Consider the following 26487-nt stretch of genomic DNA (forward strand, 5'->3'; position numbering starts at 1 on the left):
GAAAGACTGACAGAAACAGAAAATGGCTGATAAGCGTCACATGTGTCTGCTGGGACGGATCATTCTCTGTGCACTTCTCACAGGTAAAGACATCTGTTTATGAACTACAGGATAAAATATGTGTGTGATGTGAATAACGTGTGTGATGTGTTAATAAACAGTTTGAATATGCACAATTCTTTTTTGATGAAATTCATTAAGTCATCAAGTTATTATATCAGGGTCATGTGGAGTTAATACTGTGGTCCCACTTTATATTAGGTGGCCTTAACTACTATGTACTTACAAAAAACTAATTCATATTGTAAAATTCATATTCATATTGTATTGTAAAACACTTTTGCTGCTATTGAGGTGGGATAGGGGTAAGGTTAGGGAGAGGGTTGGAGGTATGTGTAAGTTTAAAAAAAGTATGGGTGTAATTATAAATGTAATTACAGAAATTAAATACAGATGCAATTAAATGTAGTTTTTTTATTTTTTAAATATAAGTACAATGTAAAACCATGTATGTACACAATAAGTACATTGTACTAAATTATTAAGTACATAGTAGTTAATGCCACTTAATATAAAGTGGGTCCAATACTGTTTTATTATTTGATGCATGTTTAGAATTGTGCATACACTGCTGTCAAACTCAGAAGTCTCTTGAAAAGCTCTGTTTGTGTTAAATATATTATAAAGTGAGCTCTGCTGTATTCCAGAAATCAGGTTATGTGACGTGTCTGGGTTAGATTATGAATACATATACAGATAATTCAACGTTTGGATCCAAAAACTGAAATATCTTTCCGAGTATGTAGTAATAGCAACCCATTCTCTGAACATTACTGTCTCTGGAGCAGGTTTTGTTCTGGGATGAGTTTACTTTATATCAGGGGTGTCAAACTCAGTTCCTGGAGGGCCGGAGCACTGCAGAGTTTTGCTCCAACACTCATACCATGTAGTTTTTAAATAAGCACAAAGGACTTGATTAGTTGGATCAGGTGTGTTTAATTAGGGTTGAACCTAAACTCTGCAGGGCTCCGGCCCTCCAGGAACTGAGTTTGACCTCCCTGCTTTAGATGTATTCAGCACATGTGTCTCCTGTTAATGAGGGCCCAGATCATTTGATCGATGTTGCACATTATATATCTTTATAAAGTTATATAAAGTTATAAAGTGCAATAACAAGGCAATGATAAAATTTTCTGTAATTTATATAATTCTAATAAATAAAACAAATATCATACATCTCACCTTATAACAAATGTGGAAGCTAAATGGCAAAACATAAAATCATGTTTACAGTCTTATTACCATTATGGGCCAGTTTTATTAAGCAGGACACATAAGCGCGAGAGCAGGATTCAAAAACTGCACTGATTGGTGTTGAAATGTCTGCGGGTGATTTACTAACAATCACACAAATTAAAGAACACAATTTAGCATCATCCCTGATTTACACGGCATGTGTCTGTGGCGCTTTACGGCTCCGATGAGGTTTCGTTGCATCCTCCATACAGTGCCAACAGATCAGAAGTGTAATGGTGGGATTCACGAGAAACATGATTTTCCTGTCCAACACTACAGTCTATGGTCCAACTAGCTTTTCTTGATTTTTGTGTGTTCTAACATGGTTGGCTGAATGTTAATATTTTGTCCGGTTTAATTCTGTTTAATCCAGTCCTGCAACTCCTGCAATTAAACTCCACACCACTTGCTTTTTTTTAATTGCCATTGGAAAAAGGATCTGTGGTGTCATATAATAATGTGAGGTTTTTCAGCTTTGAGGATAAACCTCTCGTCTTCTATTTCGGGCTCCTAGCTAGAATATGTGAATTGAACATTATATTTTGACTTCCATTTTGTATTTGCTGTGTGGTTTGGACGTGGGGTGCGTCAAAAATAGACTAGGCGCCTATCTTTAGCGAAGCGGCGCGGAGAGCTGCTTCTGGGACGCTTTTAAAAAGTGTCGCGCCACGTCTGGTGTAAACTTTCTTTGGCCCTTTAAATAACGGCGCAAATGTCAGACGAGCGAAAACGTCAGTAAAACGCGTTTCATTATTAATTTGAATACTCTCCTACCACAAATTTTGCGTCTGAAATTGAAACTCATAGAAAAGACAGTTTGCGCCTAAAACTGCCTAAAGTTTATATATATATATATATATATATATATATATATATATATATATATATATATATATATATATATATATATATATGTTATCAAATAAACAATACAATGTATTTGGACACAATGGATACAGACATTTATTTTACCAGTCATATTATCTCCCAGATGTACACCCAAGTGTTTAAACTCATCTTTGCTCCATTTAAACCCACAGAGAGGAGGTTGTCCATTCGTCCATTCACCAAATAAGTTAGCCTCACTTTTATTCCAATTTACTCTAGCTGAAGATATTGTCATAAAGTCACATACAATTTCTGTCATTTTTTCCACATTCCTTTGTTCTTTAAAGAGAATGACAACATCATCAGCTTAAGCTGATAATTTAAAAACATTTTCACAATTGGGAATGCTTACACCCTTTAATTCTGCTCTGAACTTTCTCAACAGAGGTTCAATTGCAGACTATATAACATCCCAGATAAAGCACACCCTGTCTAATACTTCTAAAAACTCTAAAGAGGGGACATGTCACCATTTCCCTTCAGCAAACTTTCAACATCACAATATAAGACTCTTAACTTATCAATAAAAACTTTATTTAAACCAGTCCAGAACCTTTTAGAACATCCCATAAATAACCTCGTTCCACTCTATCAAACGCTTTTTTCTTGATCTATTGATATTAAACAAAAATAAGAGCTTACCAATATCAAGAAAGTCAAGAAACAATATATTATCAAATATTTGCCTACCTGGAACAAAATAAGTATGATCAGAGTGAATGATTTCTGCTAAAACCTTACTTAAGGTATTTGCTAAAGCTTTAGACAGAGTTTTATAATCAATGCATAAAGAGACAGGCCTCCAATTTGTAATGTGTAGCGCTTACTGGCTATTAACCTAATGAGATCTATGGACCAGCGTTTCAGAAGAAAGATGCCACAACAACAGTGAATACTCGTTTGAAAACTCACTGTATTTTCAGGTGAATGACAACAGGTGAATTACATTGGTTGATAACAAATAAAATGAAATGAAATAAAATGTAGATGTGTATTTCCTTTCCAACCAGAATGTAAGATTTCAACACTTTAGATCTCAGTTTTTTTTTTCCTTTTGGGTTTCAACAGGGTAAATCCTAAATAAACAACATGCAACCCAATTTCACAACAAATGGTTCTTCTCTTTTTTTTTTTTTTTTTTTTACAATTAAATCCAGTCAGAATTGCAGTCCTTGTGAAATAGTACTTGAAAAGTTTTAGCAAAAAATAAAACTAAAAATGTTAATAAATAATTGTCCTTTATCTGTTGGTAATGAAAAAGGTCTCCATCTGAAAAAAAAAAAAAGATGAGGAAAGTTAGTCCTTTTCCTACCATTCACAGTTGAATCCGTGCGAATACTTCTTCAACAGAAAGATCCAAGAACAAACTCAAGGGAGGCTCGCCAGTCCAAACCCTCCTAAGAACCACTGGAAGGCCAGGACAGATCCAGTATACACAGCGAATTTGGAAAAGATATAACAGAAGAAAAAAAAAAACTGACCTTGAACAGTCAAGGTCACAGAAATATCAATCAATCTGAACAAGTGATCCTATTTTATGTTATGGTCGAGAACGAGTTGGCCGTGACACCCATCAAATTCACTTGCCCAATCATCTTCATTAAAAACATCACTATGTGTTTCTTGGGCAAACAAAACATCTATTCTTTTAATCTTGATAAACTCATATAGTTCAAACCTTTTCTTCCCTTCTCGTGCTCCATTCAAATTGAGAGAAGCAATATGAAATTCCTTCATCAAAGAGAAGTAAAAGGTTACACAAGAAACACCAATAGAAACTCATCTCATAAAAGTATACTTCTAATGCTTCTAACCAAACTCCATCGGTGACAGAATGGAGAGAGAAACCTTGGGAGAAACCAGGCTCAGAAGAATCATCTGTTTCCTGTGGTCTTCTCCCGGTGCTCCTCTGAGACAAGGTCTTTACAGCAGATCTGTGTCTGGGGCTCTAGTTGTCCTGGTCTCCGCTGTCTTTCAGGGCAGTAGATAATATGGTCATACTTCCTGGTTCTAGGAAGAACTCTAGCTGCTGCATTTTAATATTCATAAGACATTAATACCAAGATTGCTTTATTAACAGTAGACATGCATGCACAGCCATATTAATGATTATTCCCATTGCATTTTGTCTTCATGTATCGAGCAGTTCTCCATTTTGTTAAACCTGTATATTGAGATGAGGAGCATAGGAACAGCATTATTACAAAGATAAAGATTCAGACATGGCAACTGAGAAACTGAATGGTATGGCAGCATTTTAAACATCTAATAAATATGTAAAAAAAAAAAAAAAATTAAACACTGTCAAGTCGGCAGAAGTTTGCCTTCTTTCAAAATGAGTCTATCTCCACCAGACGTCTGAATTTGGGACAAACCAAAAACAGATTTGATAATGCAGCATCACCGTCCTCCAGGACCACATGAAGAAGAATTCCCCAAAAGGACAGCATCTGACAACTATTGAGTATTATAAACAAAACAAAAAATATTTTAGTGCCATGGTTTTGTCTCAAGATTTATTTATTTATTTTTCTAAGGCATGCTTATTAAAGCTACTTCAATGTTCTAATTTAGAACATTGACTTATCATGCTAACAAACATTAATATTTAATGTTAAACGTAATATTTTAAGTTAATGGTAGCCCCCTAACTAGAGTTGGGTCCGAGTCCACCTTTGTCGAGTACGAGTCAAGACCAAGTCCACAAACATCGAGTCCAAGTCCGAGTCCGAGTCCAAAAGGGGCCGAGTTGGACTCAAGTCCGAGTTCTTAAAGGCCGAGTCCGAGTCGAGTCCGCCCGAGTCCATGAATTAATTAAATTAAAAAAGATTATAAATTGGTATTGTACATTTTTACATTCTATTAATATTTTAACCTTTCAACCCATTAAACCAATGGCAATATAAAAATGTAATAAAAAAAATACCACTGTTACATCTAGTCATTGTCATTGAACATTTTTATTTTATGTCAACAGAACTAGTTTCCTATCAAAAAAGTTTTCAAAGATTTTATTGTATTACAAGTGCATGAAAATACAAATTAACCTATTTTATTATTGTATCACACTATATTGTCCTCCAGTTAAAGATGACATTTCAGTTATTTAATGCCTCTCCCCCACATTTGACAGAGGTAAAGTGCAGCCAATGAGGAGATCCTTAATGATGACATTATGAATTTCTTGTTGTCTTGGAGAACTTGGATCATAAAGTTGCATTGCTTGTTTGGTCAGTTCTGGTCTTGCAAACCCTGCAATGCTGAGCTGTGCAGCATCTGTCGGTTGCTGCTGCTGTCTTTGGTACTCGGTTGCATCGGTTTTCAGATCACCAGTACACTGAACCGAAAACCGTTTCTTTCGGAGGCGTCCGATTTGAGAACCGATGAACTGATGATACTGCGCATGCGTGTAATTTTTCAAGTATTTTGTTAAACATCGGAAAGTGTGATAAAACTATATATATATATATATATATATATATATAAAAAAAATGTATATATATATATATATATATATATATATATATATATATATATATATATATATAGATAGCGGCTACATGTTTCTAATCTGTATATTGTAGATTATGTATGGGCCAAAGGGGTTTTCAGGGACTCTAAAGACTCTAAAGACATGTGTTTAATATGAATAAGGGATGATTTATGAAATATCTGTACTGTATTTATAGTTAATGATGACAGATTCGCAAACTGAGTTTGTAGTAAACAGAACATGAACACGAGTAGAGCAGCTGATGATACTGAACTGCAGCACGTGCCGGTGTCCTGACATTTTATTATACCCTGTCAGATTTTCCTACCCGGGTTTTGAGCGATTCGCGTTCTCGAGTCAAGAACCGGTTGTATCAGTTTTCAGATCATCAGTAAACTGAACCGAAAACCGTTTCTTTCGGACGCGTCCGATTCGAGAACCGAGGAGCTGATAATACTGCGCAGTTGTGATTCAGCATGAAGCCGAATGACTCACAGGGCGTCTGAACCGAACTAATTCTTTTGGTGATTGATTCTGAACTGATTTTGTGCTAATGTAATGAGTGCGGGTAAACCGAGGGCTTGAATGAAGGGCAATCTGACGAAACGTAAGTTCATTTAATAACAAATACATCGCAATGGATTATGTATCCGGTGAACTGTTTTTTTTTCAACCGGTTTATTGAATCAAACCGTCCGAAAGAACCGGTTCGCGGAAAATAATCGAACTTCCCATCACTAATCCACATTGATATCCAGTGAGTGGTGCGTGTGTTTCGTCTGCAAGCAGGAGACTTCTGCCTGCCAGTGTGGTGCAGTAAAATGACAGAAGGGGAGACATTCATTAATTTATCATTTCAATTTAATGCTGGTTTTATTGTTACACGTGACGCGGACTCGACTGTACTCGGAATATTTTCAGAGTCCAAAATGTTCAAGTCCGTGTCAAGTCCGAGTACAAATTCACCCGAGTGCGTGACAAGTCCGAGTTCATTCAAAATTGGACTCGAGTCCGGACTCGAGTCCGAGTCCAAGTTCGAGTACCCCAACTCTACCCCTAACATACTAACAGCAGCAGTTATGCATGATGTAACATTGTACACAAACTACATTTTTACCACTAATTAGATTATATTGAACAATTAAACTAAAGTAGGCAAAGTTACACTGTTGTTCACTACGATAACAATTAAAAATCAAACTTACAAAGCAAAAAATAAAAATAAAAAATGAATTACTCTGATCACCAATTTCTGAATTTACTGTCCAGTTTCGTGGATGTCAGCCAGATTAACCAATCATGATCAAAATAATACAATAAAACAACCAATATTGTTTCAGCGTGATAAAAGAGCAAAATGTATTTAGTTTTATTGCGGTTAATGATCATAACATATAGCTTTAGATTTTAAAATAGGTATCAACGTTAAAATACTTTAAAAAGCTATTAAAATAATAATAATCTTAAATAATTTAATATAAATAATTTAAAATGTAATAACCTTATTCAACAATTTAGCATTAAACATTTTCAACGTTGTTTGAAAGTTAAACAGCTGACCTTATCTCAATCATATTTCAACGTTGAAGGTCGGTCATGTGCCGGCTGGGTTATTCTTACTTTTTTTAATTCTATTGTTTTAATTAGACATTTTAGAAATTGTCAGGGTTACTGAGGGAGAGGACCCAGATGCAGAGTGAACAAGGAACGTTTATTGACAAAAGACAAAGCACAATAGGAGGGAGTGGCTTGAACAGTCCAGACAGTAGGATTGGGTAGATGGGTAGACAGTGGAGCAGGCAGTTGGGGGGGGGATGACCGCCGAGGGGGGCTCTGGGTGACAACCGAGTGCAGGACTGTAGAGGAGGCTGTGCAAGGGACCAGACCACAACACCAGGAACCAAGGGCACTTGACTATAGAGGTATAGCCACACACGTCAGACCTCCAGGCGGGGAGACCCAGTAGCCAGGGAGAAGGCAGCGGGAAAGACAGGAACAGACAGAACTCACAAAACACTAGACAAGACTTAAGACAACATGAGAACAACAACAACTATAATAATAATAATAATAATACAAGGGCAAAAATCAGACAAGGGTGCTATGACCTAGAAACCAGATTAACTAGGGAAATAACCAAAGTAAACTAAAAAGGTAAAGAAACAAAATACAAAACAAAGTTCTAGAAATAACTGGAAGACTAACCAAGAAAATAACTCAAAAGGGGAAAATAAATACTTTAAAGAACAAGTCAAACTTAAGTCAAATTAAAAGTGAGATCCAAACAAAAAGAAACACTTAGAGTAGAATAAACAGTGACAAGATAAACTAACAAATACCAGACTTAAACTGACAAGGGAAAACCGCTATTAGTTTAGAACAGCTAGCACGCTAAGCAGACACTAACTCACACACAAAACGAACCGGCAAACACAGGAGGGAAGTGATCACAATAAGAGCATACAGAGACATGAGAAACAGGTGACAACACTCTGACTAATGGGGACTAAACAAGAGGGCGTGACCAGGGAAAACAAGGAGGTGGGACAAGAGGAGCACGTGGTAGACACAAGAGACACAACCATGTGCTCAGGCACAAAATAAACAAAGACACATTGAACAAAGACAGTACAGACAAGACTGTCAGGGCAGGATCCTGACAGTACCCCCCCTCCAAAGGACTCCTCCAGGCGTCCACCCTGGGTGGAGGAGTGAAAGGGGGCACAGGCATGGTAGGGGGCCAAGATGGTACTGACTGGGGGGGTGGGTGGGATGAAAACCTTGGAAATCCAGGCCTATCAGGGAAAACAGGGGGTGGGCTGGGAGGGGTGGAAAAGGTTCCAGGGGAATGGTTAGGCCAGAGTGCTGCCGGCTTGGGGAAACCCGGTCTATCCGACTCTGCAAAGGTGGGGTCATGGCTGGTGGCACCTCTCCCTACAGGAACACCTCTCACAGGCAAGGGTTGCCAACTGGACTGGGTATTCAGGTTGGATTGCCGGGTATTCTTGGTTGGCAAGACATGACTAGCAAGGGATTCTGGAATAGCTTTAAAGAGATTAGGGTTCTCTGGACCGGGCTCCAAAGGCGACTGTGGAAAGTTTGTGGGGACTGTTGAAATGCCCTCCTGGGCCACAGGAAGAGACTCAGAAGCTGATAAACTGCCCCCTGGGGCGGCAGGAACGGGCTCAGAGACTGACCTTTGAGTGACCTGGCGGGTGGACGAACTGCCCTCTGGGGCTGCAGGAATGGACTCAGGGACTGATTCTTGAGGGCCCCCTGGGGTTGCAGGACTGGGCTCTGGACTTGGGTCTGGACTGCCCTCCGGGGCTACTGGAACAGACTCGTGAGTGGATTCTTGACCGCCCTCAGGGGCTGCAGAGCTGCCCTCCGGAACTACTGGAACTGACTCAGGAGTGGGTTCGTGACCGCCCTCAGGGGCTGCTGAGCTGCCCTCCGGGACTACTGGAACTGGCTCGGGAGTGGGTTCGTGACCGCCCTCAGGGGCTGCAGAGCTGCCCTCCGGAACTACTGGAACTGACTCGGGAGTGGGTTCGTGACCGCCCTCAGGGGCTGCTGAGCTGCCCTCCGGGACTACTGGAACTGGCTCGGGAGTGGGTTCGTGACCGCCCTCAGGGGCTGCTGAGCTGCCCTCCGGGACTACTGGAACTGACTCGGGTGTGGGTTCTTGACCGCCCTCAGGGGCTGCTGAGCTGCCCTCCGGGGCTATTGGAACTGACTCGGGTGTGGGTTCTTGACCGCCCTCAGGGGCTGCTGAGCTGCCCTCCGGGGCTACTGGAACAGACTTGGGAGTGGGTTCTTGACCGCCCTCGAGGGCTGTGGAATTGCCCGCTGGGGCCACCAAGATTGGAGTCCTCTGTGGGCTAGACACAGGGGATGGAGCAGACACTGGAGTGAGCTCTGGAGCTGGCTGCTCACCACTGGACTCCATGGTCATGACTGAAGCAGCAGGCCACTTGAGATCACCCAGGGAAATTGCAGGAGGGATCTCCAGACTAAGGTCTCTAGCTCTTCTGGCGCGGGTCCTCCTACCCTTTCGTCTCCCAGGCCTGTAAGCATTCACGTCACCTACATCTTGACTTAAATGAACTGACATTGACACAGAATTTTCAGGACTGGACTGGACTGGCTTTGAATGGACTAAAACAGGCTTGACTGGCACAGGAACAGGGGCTAACAGGGGAACCTCCCTCACGGCTTCCTTGAGCTTGACTGCTTCAGAGCACTTGGTTGACTCGGACGTGACTATGAGGGATTCAGCCGATTCGGAGGCTGGAACCAGCACAGAGGCCTCCATGACAGATGCAGCAGCTTTGGCCGCCCTCCTTCTCACTCTCCTTTTCTCAGTGGGAGTCAAAAGATGATCAGGGACATGACTCGATGGAGTGAGAGTGGGGTGATCACTGTAGGGGGACTCTGGTGGTGTAAGTATCTGCCAATCCTTGCGGTGGTGCAAATAATTGGAAAAGTTCCAAAAGTCCAAGATCCTCAATTGCTCCATCTCCCACTGAGGCAGTGGATCATCCAAACAGAGGTTGAAGACATCCTTAAGGGCTGCATCCTGGTACTCAAGGCCCCTAGACATAGTCCAAAAGAATTGGGCAAAGGCCCTCACCTCTTGTCCCTGCTGCCGAAGTGCACCCAGGCCTTGCTGGCGGGCCACTCTCTCCTGAGCATTTGCAGGGGGTAGGATCTTGATACTCATTCTGCTGGGTCCTGACTTGGCCGGTTCGTTCTGTCAGGGTTACTGAGGGAGAGGACCCAGATGCAGAGTGAACAAGGAACGTTTATTGACAAAAGACAAAGCACAATAGGAGGGAGTGGCTTGAACAGTCCAGACAGTAGGATTGGGTAGATGGGTAGACATTGGAGCAGGCAGTTGGGGGGGATGACCGCCGAGGGGGGCTCTGGGTGACAACTGAGTGCAGGACTGTAGAGGATGCGGTGCAAGGGACCAGACCACAACACCAGGAACCAAAGGCACTTGACTATAGAGGTATAGCCACACACACGTCAGACCTCCAGGCGGGGAGACCCAGTAGCCAGGGAGAAGGCAGCGGGCAAGACAGTAACAGACAGAACTCACAAAACACTAGACAAGACTTAAGACAACATGAGAACAACAACAACAACTATAATAATAATAATAATAATAATAATAATAATACAAGGGCAAAAATCAGACAAGGGTGCTATGACCTAGAAACCAGATTAACTAGGGAAATAACCAAAGTAAACTAAAAAGGTAAAGAAACAGATACAAAAAGTTCTAGAAATAATTGGAAGACTAACCAAGAAAATAACTCAAAAGGGGAAAATAAATACTTTAAAGAACAAGTCAAACTTAAGTCAAATTAAAAGTGAGATCCAAACAAAAAGAAACACTTAGAGTAGAATAAACAGTGACAAGATAAACTTAAACTAACAAATACCAGACTTAAACTGACAAGGGAAAACCGCTATTAGTTTAGAACAGCTAGCACGCTAAGCAGACACTAACTCACACACAAAACGAACCGGCAAACACAGGAGGGAAGTGATCACAATAAGAGCATACAGAGACATGAGAAACAGGTGACAACACTCTGACTAATGGGGACTAAACAAGAGGGCGTGACCAGGGAAAACAAGGAGGTGGGACAAGAGGAGCACGTGGTAGACACAAGAGACACAACCATGTGCTCAGGCACAAAATAAACAAAGACACATTGAACAAAGACAGTACAGACAAGACTGTCAGGGCAGGATCCTGACAGAAATTTGACATAAAAGTTGACATCATTTCTGAAAAAAATGTAATTACTGTAAATCAAGATAAGGAGTCAGATATCACAGCTGAGCAAACATCTTTGTCTTAAAACACATCGTATAGTTCAGCGGATCAGAGTTTCAAATATTATAAATTCTAAAATTAAACTATTTCACTGATTCTTGAGAAGTGGGGCAAAACAGGGTGAAAAATTAAAAAAAAATTAATCTTGTAGACAAATGAAACTATGCTTTGATTCAGCCTTTTCAAACTTTTCTCTTTTGGTTTTTAACATTTCCAAACACATTCTCATGTTAGCAGACAGATTACACTTTCACATGTGACCAACAATTATTCCTCAACAAATATACAATGTTATAAAGAAATATGATGAAATTAAATATTCAATAAATAATATCTGACAGTTTTGAAAAATTTGTCATTTCTTTCACAAAACTAATAGAGTGTCATGATCCTGGTCTTTTCCTCTGTCTCTGTCTCCCTCTTGTGATCACTTACTCACTCTATCACGCACACTCCTCCGCTCATTATCACTTTCAGCTGTCTCCCCTTTCATTCCCTCACCTGTCCCTCTTTTGCCCTTGATTGTCTCTGCTTCTTATTCTCTCTTTCTAGCCCTGTCTCATTGTCGGATTATTCGATGACCTTTCGTGAGACACGTCTGTTTCCTAGTCCTGTCCTGTCTTGTCCGTGGATTGTTTCGTCATTATTGCAACTGTGAGTTATACTGTCATTGGACTGTGTATTATCCGGCTGTGCCTGTTTGCAGAGAACCTGTGCAGCACCTGCCCTTGGCTTTTCACACCGCCGGCGGTCTTCTCTGTTTTTGGACTGGGAGTTGGCATCCCGGGATCCCTGCCTCTCCTCTCATGGAGATCTATGTAGTTTTTTCCCTTAGACCCGGTCGTCTGGCAATTTCTGTTTTGGCTGAAAGAAGTCCGTGATTTTTGTTCTCTTATGCTGTGAAAGACTATTTTCTTTATTAAAGACTGTCAATTGCACCCCGCCCTGGTCTACCATCGTTCTTAACCCCTAACAGAATAATCCGACCAGAAGATGGACCAGGCGAGTGGTAATCCCCTCCAGCGTGCAGTGGAACTCCAGGGTGCTCTGCTGGGGAGACATGAGGGGGATTTATCCACCACGAGACGAGCCGTAGAATCCCTGACCGCCCAGCTCTCAGGTCTAACTCAGCAGTTCCATCACTACCGTCATGAGACCACTGCAGCAGCCGGACAGCGCGACCCTTCTGAGCCACGCATAAACAACCCTCCGTGCTATTCTGGTGAGCCTTTACAATGCCGAGCCTTTCTCACCCAATGTGAGGTTGTTTTTTCTCTCCAGCCGTCCACCTACGCCAGGGATCGATCTAAGGTGGCCTATGTGGTTTCTCTTCTCAATGGACGGGCTCGAGAGTGGGCAGCGGCGAACTGGGAGGCAGAGGTAGACTGCGTCTTTAAGTTTTCTCTGTTCAAGGAGGAGATGATCCGAGTATTCGACCGGTCTGCACATGGTGGTGAAGTGTCCCGTCTCCTATCCACCTTGCGCCAGGGGAGGAGGTCAGTCACAGACTTTTCTATTGAGTTTCGTACTCTGGCCACTACTAGTGGATGGAACGGCCCGGCACTAATCTCCCGCTTTCTCGAGGGCCTCAACGCTGAGATTAAGGATGAGATCATTGTCCGAGAGGTTCCTGACAATTTCGACTCCCTAGTCGAGCTGGCCCTTCGCATTGAAAGACGCTTCGAGAGGCGACGGTGGGCTCGCGGATTGGAGGCTCCGTTACTCCCCTCTTCCACAGCTACTCGTCCGCCACTGCCCTCTGCTGCTAATCCTGAGCCTATGCAGCTAGGGGGGCTTCACATATCTACACGGGAACGCCAGCGCAGGATTATGGATCGTCTATGTATGTACTGCGCTGCCGCTGATCATTTTGTCTCCAGGTGCCCAGTAAAAGCCAGCGCAGGGCTGCTGGCGAGCGCTACATCATGGGTCTCTCCGTCTAAGTCCTGCACTTCCCTTCCCGTTCACCTCCGGTGGCTGGGATCGTCTGTTTCCTGCTCAGCATTACTGGATTCGGGGGCGGAGGGGAACTTCATTGATGAGACTTGGGCTTTAAGACAAGGTATTCCCCTCTTAGATTTGCAAGACTCCACCCCCCTGTTTGCCCTAGATGGTAGTTCCCTTCCTAGGGTACAGAAGAGGACTTCACCATTGACTCTTACTGTTTCTGGAAATCATAGAGAGACTATTTCTTTTTTTATTTTTCATTCCCCTTTTTCTCCCGTGGTTTTAGGCCACCCGTGGTTAGTGCTTCACAACCCCCAGATTAACTGGGCAGAAGGCACTATTCTTTCTTTGAAATTGTCCTGTCATGTAGATTGTCTGTCTTCTGCTGTGCCCCCTGTCTTGCCCGTAACTGTTTTTCAGGAGGAGCCAGGTGACTTGTCTGGGGTTCCGGAGGAGTATCACGATTTGCGGGAGGTCTTCAGTCGTTCCCGGGCCACTTCTCTCCCCCCTCATCGCCCGTATGACTGCAGTATAGATCTTCTCCCAGGTACAACGCCCCCCCGTGGTAGACTATACTCATTATCCGCCCCCGAGAGGGAGGCGCTCGAGAAATACCTTTCTGAATCACTCAATGCGGGTACCATCGTTCCTTCCTCGTCTCCAGCGGGAGCCGGTTTCTTCTTTGTTAAGAAGGATGGCTCCCTGCGTCCCTGCATAGACTATCGGGGTTTAAATGATATCACTGTGAAGAATCGTTATCCATTACCCCTGATGTCCTCCGCCTTCGAGGTCTTGCAGGGAGCTAAGATATTCACTAAGCTCGACTTGCGTAACGCCTATCACTTAGTACGTATAAAGGAGGGGGATGAATGGAAGACCGCGTTTAATACGCCCCTCGGACACTTTGAATACCGGGTTCTTCCCTTCGGATTGGTTAACGCCCCCGCGGTTTTTCAAGCCTTAATCAATGATGTCCTACGAGACATGCTCAATGTTTTTGTATTCGTCTACCTAGATGACATTCTGATTTTTTCGCCGTCTCTCCAGGTGCACGTCCAACATGTTCGTCGTGTTCTTCAGCGTCTATTAGAGAATCGACTTTATGTTAAGGCCGAGAAGTGTTCTTTCCATGCTCCCTCAGTTACGTTTCTGGGCTCTATCATCTCGGCAGAGGGGATTAGTATGGACCCTGCTAAGGTCCAGGCTGTTACCGACTGGCCCGTGCCCGATTCCCGCCTCGCACTACAACGTTTTCTCGGGTTTGCTAATTTTTATCGTCGTTTTATACGTAATTTTAGTCAAGTAGCCACACCCCTTACAGCTCTGACCTCCGTCAAGTCCCAGTTTAGATGGTCCGCTTCTGCGCAGACTGCGTTCGACACTCTTAAATCGCTTTTTACTACCGCACCTATCCTTCTCACCCCTGACTTCTCTAAACAATTTATAGTCGAGGTCGATGCCTCTGAAGTAGGGGTCGGGGCGGTGCTATCCCAGCGCTCCTCTGCTGACGGCAAGATACACCCCTGCGCCTTTTTCTCCCACCGTCTTTCTCCTGCTGAGCGCAATTACGACGTAGGCAACCGCGAACTGCTCGCCATCCGTCTAGCGTTAGGCGAATGGCGACAGTGGCTAGAGGGAGCTCCCGTTCCTTTTATCGTCTGGACAGATCACCGAAACCTAGAATATATCCGCAAGGCCAAGAGACTAAATGCTCGTCAGGCCCGCTGGGCGTTATTCTTTACCCGTTTCGATTTCACCATCTCGTACCGTCCGGGTACCAAGAACGTCAAGCCTGATGCACTATCCCGTCTTTTTGACTCCTCTGCTTCTTCTGAGCCTGAGGAGATTATTCCCCCGGGTCATGTTATTGGCACGGCCGTCTGGGGAATAGAGAGGCTGGTTAAGCGTTCCCTTTCTCGTGTCATAGTTCCGCGCAACTGCCCTAGGGGGCTGCTTTTTGTCCCTGTGTCAGCGCGTCGGGCAGTCCTTCAATGGGGACATACCTCTAGATTGACAGTCCATCCCGGCGTCCGGGGCACCATCGCTTTTATCCGTCAGCGTTTTTGGTGGGCCTCTTTAGAACAGGATCGTACGACGATTTATTGCCTCCTGCAATACGTGCGCTCAAACTAAGACTGACAGTTCTCCTCCGGCCGGTCTACTTCGTCCGCTACCGGTTCCGTCTCGACCGTGGTCTCACTTAGCACTCGACTTTATCACCGGTCTTCCTCCCTCAGGGGGTAACACCGTTATTCTAACCGTGGTAGATCGTTTTTCTAAGTCGGCCCATTTTATTCCTCTCGCCAAACTCCCTTCTGCCAAAGAGACCGCCCAGATCATGGTTGATCATGTTTTTAAGCTACATGGGTTACCCACTGATATTGTGTCTGATAGAGGTCCCCAATTTTCTTCTCAATTTTGGAAAGAGTTTTGTCGTCTGATTGGGGCATCCGTTAGCCTTTCGTCCGGGTTTCATCCCCAGACGAACGGTCAAGCTGAACGGACCAATCAAATTGTCGCCCGTATGCTCCGCAGTCTCACCCATCAGAATCCCGCGTCATGGTCACAGCAACTCTCTTGGGCCGAATACGCCCATAATTCGCTCCCCTCCTCTGCTACGGGTCTTTTGCCCTTTCATTGCTGTCTCTGTTATCAACCTCCGATATTTGCGTCCCAAGACTCTGAATCTAATGTTCCGTCCGTGCAAGCTTTTATTAGCCGATGCAAACGCACCTGGAGGAGAGTGCGATCTGCTCTCTGTCGAGCTAGAAGACGCATGACAGTTACGGCCAATAGGCGCAGAGTTAAGAGCCCTCGTTACGTTTGCGGCCAGAGAGTGTGGTTGTCCACTTCAAATTTACCTCTCCGGTCCGATTCACGTAAATTGTCTCCCCGCTTTATTGGACCATTTCGCATTGTAAGAGTCATTAACCCCGTCGCAGTAAAACTTCACCTTCCGCCTAATCTGCGCCGGGTCCACCCCGTGTTTCACGTCTCTTGCATTAAACCAGTCATCCGTCCCCCTTCTCGCCCTGTGCGCGTCCCTAGTCTTGTCGATGATACCCCTGTCTACAGGGTTCGCCGCATCCTCGACATGCGCCGTCGGGGACGCGGTCGTCAATATCTGGTCGATTGGGAGGGGTATGGTCCTGAGGAGAGAAGTTGGGTTCCCTCCCGGGACGTCCTGGATCCTTCACTCATTGATGATTTCCTCCGGTCCCGCCAGTTGTCCTCAGGAGCGCCAGGAGGCGCTCGTTGAGAGAGGGGTACTGTCATGATCCTGGTCTTTTCCTCTGTCTCTGTCTCCCTCTTGTGATCACTTACTCACTCTATCACGCACACTCCTCCGCTCATTATCACTTTCAGCTGTCTCCCCTTTCATTCCCTCACCTGTCCCTCTTTTGCCCTTGATTGTCTCTGCTTCTTATTCTCTCTTTCTAGCCCTGTCTCATTGTCGGATTATTCGATGACCTTTCGTGAGACACGTCTGTTTCCTAGTCCTGTCCTGTCTTGTCCGTGGATTGTTTCGTCATTATTGCAACTGTGAGTTATACTGTCATTGGACTGTGTATTATCCGGCTGTGCCTGTTTGCAGAGAACCTGTGCAGCACCTGCCCTTGGCTTTTCACACCGCCGGCGGTCTTCTCTGTTTTTGGACTGGGAGTTGGCATCCCGGGATCCCTGCCTCTCCTCTCATGGAGATCTATGTAGTTTTTTCCCTTAGACCCGGTCGTCTGGCAATTTCTGTTTTGGCTGAAAGAAGTCCGTGATTTTTGTTCTCTTATGCTGTGAAAGACTATTTTCTTTATTAAAGACTGTCAATTGCACCCCGCCCTGGTCTACCATCGTTCTTAACCCCAAACATAGAGTTGATGAAGCAGCGCTTTGTTTTTTCTGTTGATGCTGACAGAACCTGCTTCAGGAGAATACAATGATCTAAATATTTCTAATATTATTATCAGAAACTGGAAGATGGTGTTGAAGTATCATGGTTGTGACAGAGGAAATATTAACATAAGGATTTAAAATATTGTAAAACTATAAAGTGACACTGATGTACTCTGCAGAGGAGGAATGTGGTGAGGGTCCTTCAGAGAGACAGCTGCCCTCAGATTCCCTGATGATTTTACATTTTAATCAAGATCTGACGCTGCTGACAGAAAGAGAGGACACAACTTTAAAAGCTTATGAAACACACATGTGCTTGAAAAACAACCGCACTTTAATATGAGAGATTATTAAGAGATGCTTTTGATAAAACAAGTTATTTTTCATCATAAAAAATTAAATAAAATGAAAACTCTTATTGTGTTCTCACTACATCTAAAACAGTGTGTCCACAGAGAAGGGATCAATATTTTCAGTTACAGCTGGATATGTTTTGTCCCATGTCTCAAGAATCAGTGATTTCATAATTTTGGCATTCTCAAAAATATCTTACACTTGTAGTCACTATGTGCTTTCAGATCTCTACAATCACTACTAACACTCGGAGAGCACGCTATGTATGTCGCAGGAAGGCCTGTCTGACAAACTTACGCCATGTCCCTCTGACCTCTACTACTATGCTCTCTATTCCAGTTGGTCTCTGGAACTGCCAGTCTGCAGTTAACAAAGCAGACTTCATTTCTTCTATTGCTACTCATTCCGGTCTCAACCTCATGGCACTGACAGAGACTTGGATCAAACCTGAAGATACTGCCACCCCTGCAGCCCTCTCCACTAATTTCACTTGTTCCCACACTCCTCGCACCACTGGGAGGGGTGGAGGTACGGGTCTCCTTATATCCAAAGAATGGAAATTTGATCTTCAGCCATCACCTACAGGTACTGGTTCATTTGAATCACATGCCATTACTGTAACCCACCCTGTTAAAATCCACTTTGTGGTCATTTATCGTCCCCCAGGTCAACTGGGAAACTTCTTGGAGGAGTTGGATGTGCTGCTATCAAACTTTCCTGAAGATGGTACTCCTCTGGTACTGCTTGGTGACTTCAACATCCACCTAGATAAACCCCAGGCTGCTGACTTCAAAACTCTGCTCACCTCATTTGATCTCAAGCTAGTGTCTACTACAGCAACTCACAAATCAGGCAACCAACTGGACCTCATCTACACGCGCTGTTGCTCTGTGGACACCTCTTCAGTTGCTCCACTGCACACCTCTGATCACTTCCTCATTACTGCTAACCTAGCACTTACTCCTGAAGTGGCACACACTCCAACGCAGGTCACCTTTCGACGGAACCTACGCTCACTCTCTCCATCTCGCCTATCTGCTGTGGTTTCATCCTCTCTTCCACCATTCTCTCAGTTTTCTGCTCTGGACACGAACAGTGCTACGGACACTCTTTGCTCCACTTTAACATCTTGCTTGGACAACTTTTGCCCACTGTTGTCTAGACCAGCACGCACTGCCCCATCTGCCCCCTGGCTGTCTGAGGTTCTCCGTGAACATCGCTCTAAACTAAGGGCTGCAGAGAGGAAATGGCAGAAATCAAAAAACTCTACGGACCTCAGTGTGTATCAATCTCTCCTCTCTTCCTTCTCTGCAAATGTCTTCACAGCTAAAACATCCTACTACCACAACAAAATTAACAGCTGCAGTGATGCTCGGACACTATTCAAGACTTTCTCTTCTCTTCTTAATCCGCCACCTCCGCCTCCTCCATCGACTCTTACAGCGGACGACTTTGCAGCTTTCTTCACAAATAAGACAAGATCCATCAGTGACCAATTCTCCACACCGCAGACCGAGGACAACGTCACAATGACGGATGCACACACTTTATCCTCCTTCTCCCCACTCTCAGAGATGGACGTCTCCAAAATTCTCCTGTCCAATCATCCTACTACTTGTCCACTTGATCCAATCCCCACTCACCTCCTTCAAGCGATCTCTTCTTCAGTCATACCTTCACTTACTCACATTATCAACTCCTCTCTTCACTCTGGAACATTTCCCTTAGCATTCAAGCAGGCTCGGGTAAGCCCACTGCTCAAGAAACCATCTCTAAATCCAGCGCTTCTTGAAAACTACAGACCGGTATCCCTTCTTCCATTCATTGCAAAGACACTTGAGCGAGCTGTGTTCAACCAGCTTTCTATGTTCCTTGGACAGAACAACCTCCTGGACAGCAACCAATCTGGCTTCAAAAGTGGCCACTCAACTGAGACTGCTCTGCTCTCGGTTACTGAAGCCCTGCGACTAGCAAGAGCAGCTTCAAAATCCTCGGTACTCATCTTGCTGGACCTGTCTGCTGCTTTTGACACTGTTAATCACCAGATTCTCTTGTCCACCCTCAGAAAGATGGGCATCTCTGGAACTGCTCTCCTGTGGGTTAAGTCCTACCTCTCTGACAGATCCTTCAGTGTGTCTTGGAGGGGTGATGTTTCAAAGTCACACCACCTTGCTACTGGGGTTCCTCAAGGCTCAGTACTTGGACCACTTCTCTTCTCCATCTACATGACATCTTTAGGATCTGTCATTCAGAAGCATGGCTTTTCTTATCACTGCTATGCTGATGACACCCAACTCTACTTCTCATTCCAGCCAGATGACCCGACGGTAGCTGCTCGCATTTCAGCCTGTCTGAGTGACATTTCTAGCTGGATGAATGACCATCACCTTCAGCTTAACCTTACAAAGACTGAACTCCTGGTGATTCCAGCTAACCCATTGATTCATCACAACTTCTCTATACAGCTGGGCCCGTCAACCATAACTCCTTCGAGGACAGCCAGAAACCTAGGTGTTGTGATGGATCATCAATTAAGCTTCACTGACCACATTGCTACAACGACCCGGTCCTGCAGGTTTGCCTTATACAACATTAGGAAGATTAGACCCTTCCTGTCAGAGCAAGCAACCCAACTTCTTGTCCAAGCTCTTGTTCTCTCCAGACTGGACTATTGTAATGCTCTCCTGGCGGGCCTTCCTACATGTACTGTCAAGCCTCTGCAAATGATCCAGAATGCAGCAGCGAGGGTTGTCTTCAATGAGCCAAAAAAAGCTCATGTTACTCCTCTCCTCATCAGGTTACACTGGCTACCAGTAGCCGCTCGCATCAAATTCAAGGTACTGATGCTTGCCTACAAGACGACCACTGGCACGGCACCAACTTACCTAAACTCACTGGTTAAATCCTATGTGCCCTCCAGAAGTTTGCGCTCTGCAAGTGAACAACGCCTTGTGGTGCCATCCCAAAGAAATTCAAAATCACTCTCACGGACCTTTTCCTGGACTGTGCCCAGCTGGTGGAATGACCTCCCAATCCCAATTCGTACAGCTGAGTCTTTACTAATTTTCAAGAAACGTCTGAAGACTCATCTTTTTCACCTGCACTTAACCTACTAACACCAGTACTTTTCATTTTCTTGTTCATTTAATTAAAAAAAAAAAAAAAAAAAAAAAAAAAAAAAAAAATCCTAGCTATGTGTTCTATACTAGACTAACTGAGACTTGTCATGGCACTTGTATACTGTTGTTGTTCTCCTGTTGACCTGACTGCTTCTATTGTTCTCATTTGTAAGTCGCTTTGGATAAAAGCGTCTGCTAAATGATTAAATGTAAATGTAAATGTAAATAATCAAGTTATTAACCACATTATTATTATTATTATTATTATTATTATTATTATTATTATTATTATCTGTAGGTATCAGTGGAGCAGAAGTGACTCAAGTGTTCTTCAGTTCTGCTGAAGATGTCCGTCTGTCCTGTAATAATGCTCTTTCTGGCTGCACATCAACTACATGGAACTATAACAGACCGTCAGGGACAGTTGAACTGATTGCTTTAGGAATAAAGAAGACTGACACAGAGAGACACGAGAGACTGAGTCTGGGCTCTGACTGCTCTCTGAACATCAAGAAAGTCACAAAAGAAGATCGTGGAGAATACACCTGCAGACAATATGTGAATAAAACACATTATGGAGCTGATGCACGTGTTTTTCTGCATGTTCTTCATGGTCAGTGTTTCTGTGAATATTATGATTATATGTTGAATTAAACAGTAATATTGTCATGTAATCTCTGTCTGATTTTCTGTTTCAGTGTCTTCATCATCCTCACAGTCTGAGATCAGATCAGGCCGCTCTCTGACTCTCTTCTGTCAGTTATATTATGATGATCTAGTCTCTTGTGATATTTTAGTTCATTCTGAGGGTCTTGATCTGATCTGGGTGAATCAGGCTGGTGTGAATCTGCAGACAGACTCCAGATTTCAGATCTCATTCTCCTCTGAACAGTGTAACATCTCTCTGACTACAACACTCCTGAATGAAGATCACAACAGAGAGTGGAGATGTCAGCTTAAACACAGAGATCAACTGAAGACCTCAGCCACATATACTGTCAAGTATCCAAGTAAATGATTTATATGAACAATTAATCATCAGGCATTTAAATATGATGGTAGTCTATGATGTATCTGAACATTCATCTTTTCAAGCTCCAAGCGAAACAAATCCACCGTCTCCAGTCACCAGCTCTAAATCAGCTTCAGCTCCTACACAAGCAGGTCCAGAATCAGCTGTTAAGATCAATGTTTACTGTGACCTGAAGACCTCACTCAGATTCACTGACATGTGTTCAGATAACAACACTACATTTCTTTAACCCCGCAAACTGACACAAGCTCACTTCAGTATATTATGATTAAACCCTGATCTGATCATCACAAAATATATATCGTTGGACTCCTAAATAGATATTTTACCACTTTTTTGTTAATAATTATGTAGAAACAGTGATAGGTTAAAATATGACGAGAGCACCTCAAAACTTATACACAATTACAGGAGTTCCTTTGGAAGCTTAATTACATAAACATTCATGAATAATAACAATTTAAGTGTTAATAGCACACTTTCATGCCTATGTTCAGAAAGGGGGGTTAAGAGGAGGACAGTTAAGAGGTTAATCAGTTTCAGAAGAGTCTATATGTCATTGATTCAGAACAAACTGAAGGTTTATTGGCTGCAGCTCACTTTGTTTCACTCTCATATGAATGAGGTATTAATAACTTCATGTGTTTATATTGTAATCAGGGCTGTTTCTGATCAAAAGAGGTTCATCTGCAAAGTCTTACTTCCATTATCACTGAACAGAATTCAGGAGACAAGATCATCAGTGATGCCTTCAGAGATACACTATGTCTTGTCTACACTTTAGTTACTTTAAATAGATAGCAAAACATGTTTTTATTTGTTTATTTTATTTTTTATGCATGACACATAAACAGCATCTAACCTTACATTTCTACATTTATGTCTGACTGTTTCTCCTCCTTGTCTGCTCCCGGCCTGAGTCTTACTTTCAGTTTTAGAAGTGAATTTAGAATAATAATAATACTAATGATCATAATAATAATAACAACAATAATACTAATGATCAAAATAATAATAATAATAATAATAATAATAATAATAATAATAATGTTCTGATCATTCCTCTTCTGCAGCTTCAGCTGATTCAACACTGATTCCAGTCAGCAGCTCAAACTCTGAGAAGAAATCAAGTCAAACTACAGCAGCTTCTACAGAACAAGGTACATGATCACTGACACACATCAGCAGTCAATGAACAATGAAGTCAAACAGAGCTAAGATGTATTTGATCAAATATGATGCATCAGAACTGAAATCCTCCTCCTTATACAGAGAAACAGACTCCTCAAACCCCCGAGACAACAGCTACACAGAGAGGTATTTCTATCTTACTCATCTCAGTGGTTTAATGTGTGTAATGTTTTTTTATTATATATTATTATATATTATATTTTATGTAGACTTTAAGAAAAGCTTGTCTTGTTTAATTTGTAGACCTCAAGCACTTGTTTTCTCTTTCACAAAGAAGGCAATTTAATAAGAAAGCTAGTATATATATAGATGTAAATATACACTTTCATCATAATTAAATAATGTATTTATTTAGATATAATTGATCAAACTATCTGAGGCTATCAGGCTGTTTTTGTTTAACATCTATTGAAGAAAAAACAAAGTCAAACACAGCTAAGATGAATTTTTATTAGACATCATCAGTCTTTCACTTCTCTTTTCTTGCCCAGAAACTATCGGTGAATTTATAAATGGTTTGTCAGTAATTGTTCATTGTTAATAATCAATTCACAGTTTCAGAGATTGATTCTCTTCTTTCTTTCTGTTCTGTCCACACATGGTTCCTGTAGTGATTGTGATTATTGTTTCTTCTCTTCTTTCTCTCTGTTCTGTCCACACGTGGTTCCTGTAGTGATTGTGATTATTGTTTCTTCTCTTCTTTCTCTCTGTTCTGTCCACACGTGGTTCCTGTAGTGATTGCGATTATTGTTTCTTCTCTTCTTTCTCTCTGTTCTGTCCACACATGGTTCCTGTAGTGATTGTGATTATTGTTCTTCTCTTCTTTCTCTCTGTTCTGTCCACAAATGGTTCCTGTAGTGATTGTGATTATTGTTTCTTCTCTTCTTTCTCTCTGTTCTGTCCACACATGGTTCCTGTAGTGATTGTGATTATTGTTCTTCTCTTCTTTCTCTCTGTTCTGTCCACAAGTGGTTCCTGTAGTGATTGTGATTATTGTTTCTTCTCTTCTTTCTCTCTGTTCTGTCCAGACGTGGTTCCTGTAGTGATTGTGATTATTGTTTTTTCTCTTCTTTCTCTCTGTTCTGTCCACACGTGGTTCCTGTAGTGATTGTGATTATTGTTCTTCTCTTCTTTCTCTCTGTTCTGTCCACACATGGTTCCTGTAGTGATTGTGATTATTGTTCTTCTCTTCTTTCTCTCTGTTCTGTCCACAAGTGGTTCCTGTAGTGATTGTGATTATTGTTTCTTCTCTTCTTTCTCTCTGTTCTGTCCAGACGTGGTTCCTGTAGTGATTGTGATTATTGTTTTTTCTCTTCTTTCTCTCTGTTCTGTCCACACGTGGTTCCTGTAGTGATTGTGATTATTGTTCTTCTCTTCTTTCTCTCCGTTCTGTCCACACATGGTTCCTGTAGTGATTGTGATTATTGTTCTTCTCTTCTTTCTCTCTGTTCTGTCCACAAATGGTTCCTGTAGTGATTGTGATTATTGTTTCTTCTCTTCTTTCTCTCTGTTCTGTCCACACGTGGTTCCTGTAGTGATTGTGATTATTGTTCTTCTCTTCTTTCTCTCTGTTCTGTCCACACGTGGTTCCTGTAGTGATTGTGATTATTGTTTCTTCTCTTCTTTCTCTCTGTTCTGTCCAGACATGGTTCCTGTAGTGATTGTGATTATTGTTTCTTCTCTTCTTTCTCTCTGTTCTGTCCACATGTGGTTCCTGTAGTGATTGTGATTATTGTTCTTCTCTTCTTTCTCTCTGTTCTGTCCACACATGGTTCCTGTAGTGATTGTGATTATTGTTCTTCTCTTCTTTCTCTCTGTTCTGTCCACACGTGGTTCCTGTAGTGATTGTGATTATTGTTCTTCTCTTCTTTCTCTCTGTTCTGTCCACACGTGGTTCCTGTAGTGATTGTGATTATTGTTTCTTCTCTTCTTTCTCTCTGTTCTGTCCACACGTGGTTCCTGTAGTGATTGTGATTATTGTTCTTCTCTTCTTTCTCTCTGTTCTGTCCACACGTGGTTCCTGTAGTGATTGTGATTATTGTTTCTTCTCTTCTTTCTCTCTGTTCTGTCCAGACATGGTTCCTGTAGTGATTGTGATTATTGTTTCTTCTCTTCTTTCTCTCTGTTCTGTCCACACATGGTTCCTGTAGTGATTGTGATTATTGTTCTTCTCTTCTTTCTCTCTGTTCTGTCCACACATGGTTCCTGTAGTGATTGTGATTATTGTTCTTCTCTTCTTTCTCTCTGTTCTGTCCACACATGGTTCCTGTAGTGATTGTGATTATTGTTCTTCTCTTCTTTCTCTCTGTTCTGTCCACACGTGGTTCCTGTAGTGATTGTGAGTATTGTAGAGATTGCAGTGTTTGCTGCTCCTACTGTGATTCTTCTTCAGATCATCTGTGCGAGAAGAGCTGGTGAGTTTTGATCGTCACAAAACCTGATGATTCACACTGATCTCTAACAATCTGAATCATGACTGTGAGAAAAGGTCAGTAAATTGTTTGTATTGATTTATTTTATTTTATTTATTCAGGAAGGAAGAACTCATCACCAAAATGAAATAGAGATGTCTGCAGTTCTACAATGAAATTCTCTCTCTCTCTCTCTCTCTCTCTCTCTCTCTCTCTCTATGTACACAGCAATAATTATTGATATTTGCATACATATTTCAATGTAATTTCCAGTAATCCATATTGTACCGATTGCTTTAAATATGATATTAAATAAAGTCATAATCAAAGTGTGACAGGTACCTTAAAGTTATAGTTCACCCAAAAATGAAAATCTGTTCACATTTCCTCACCCTCGTTTCGTTCCAATCCTGTATATGTTGCTTTCTTATGTTGAACATTAAAGAAGATATTTTGAAGATTGCTGGTAATGAAACAGCTGGTGGTTCCCATTAACTTCCATAGTACGAAAGAAAATACATTATGGAAGTCAATGAAACTAAGCACAAAGTTAATGATATTCAGGAGATAGTCTAAAATAATCATGCATATTGTAGTAACATCATAATATTGGTGAAATAATGAAAATAGAAAACCTCAAATGATTAACAAGATGGTAAATAAGATGTATAAGATTATGAATCACAAATGAAGACCTTGATAGCTTTGTTTGTATCATGAGAATACTTTACCTAAAGCTGTGAATATAATTTGAGATATTATTAAACACTCTTTTTCTTCTTATGTGAGAGTTTTTCAGAAGCCAGTCTGAATGTGATTGACATCGTTCACAGGAATCTGTCGTGAACATGTCATGTTGAACATCTCTGTTTCTGGTGCTGTGTTCTGTGTCACTGACACTAAATGAGCACATCACGAATTCAGAGAATTATTAGGACTTTTAATTGTCTCTTAATGTTTTTTTTTTTTTTTTTTAATTAACTCCTTTGTTGCATTTTTGATTGCTTTAAAGTGTT

At 42.2% G+C, this 26487-nt stretch overlaps 1 protein-coding gene across 2 annotated transcripts; it reads left to right on the forward strand.

Annotated features, from left to right (window-relative positions):
- LOC113060041 (obscurin-like) lies at positions 1-26252 on the forward strand. 2 transcript variants are annotated; one of them, XM_026228827.1, is made up of 8 exons: positions 1-83; positions 21135-21449; positions 21535-21846; positions 21932-22000; positions 22943-23029; positions 23142-23186; positions 25394-25474; positions 25594-26252. In XM_026228827.1, the coding sequence occupies exons 1-8, from the start codon at positions 23-25 to the stop codon at positions 25617-25619; spliced, it is 996 nt and encodes a 331-aa protein (XP_026084612.1). In that variant the 5' UTR covers positions 1-22; the 3' UTR covers positions 25620-26252. The 2 variants fall into 2 exon arrangements, with proteins under 2 accessions (XP_026084612.1, XP_026084614.1); XM_026228829.1 differs by lacking the exon at positions 21932-22000.
- The last annotated feature ends 235 nt before the right edge of the window (positions 26253-26487 follow it).

The sequence above is a fragment of the Carassius auratus genome, chromosome 41 (assembly GCF_003368295.1).
Source record: "Carassius auratus strain Wakin chromosome 41, ASM336829v1, whole genome shotgun sequence".
Taxonomy (NCBI): Eukaryota; Metazoa; Chordata; class Actinopteri; order Cypriniformes; family Cyprinidae; genus Carassius; species Carassius auratus.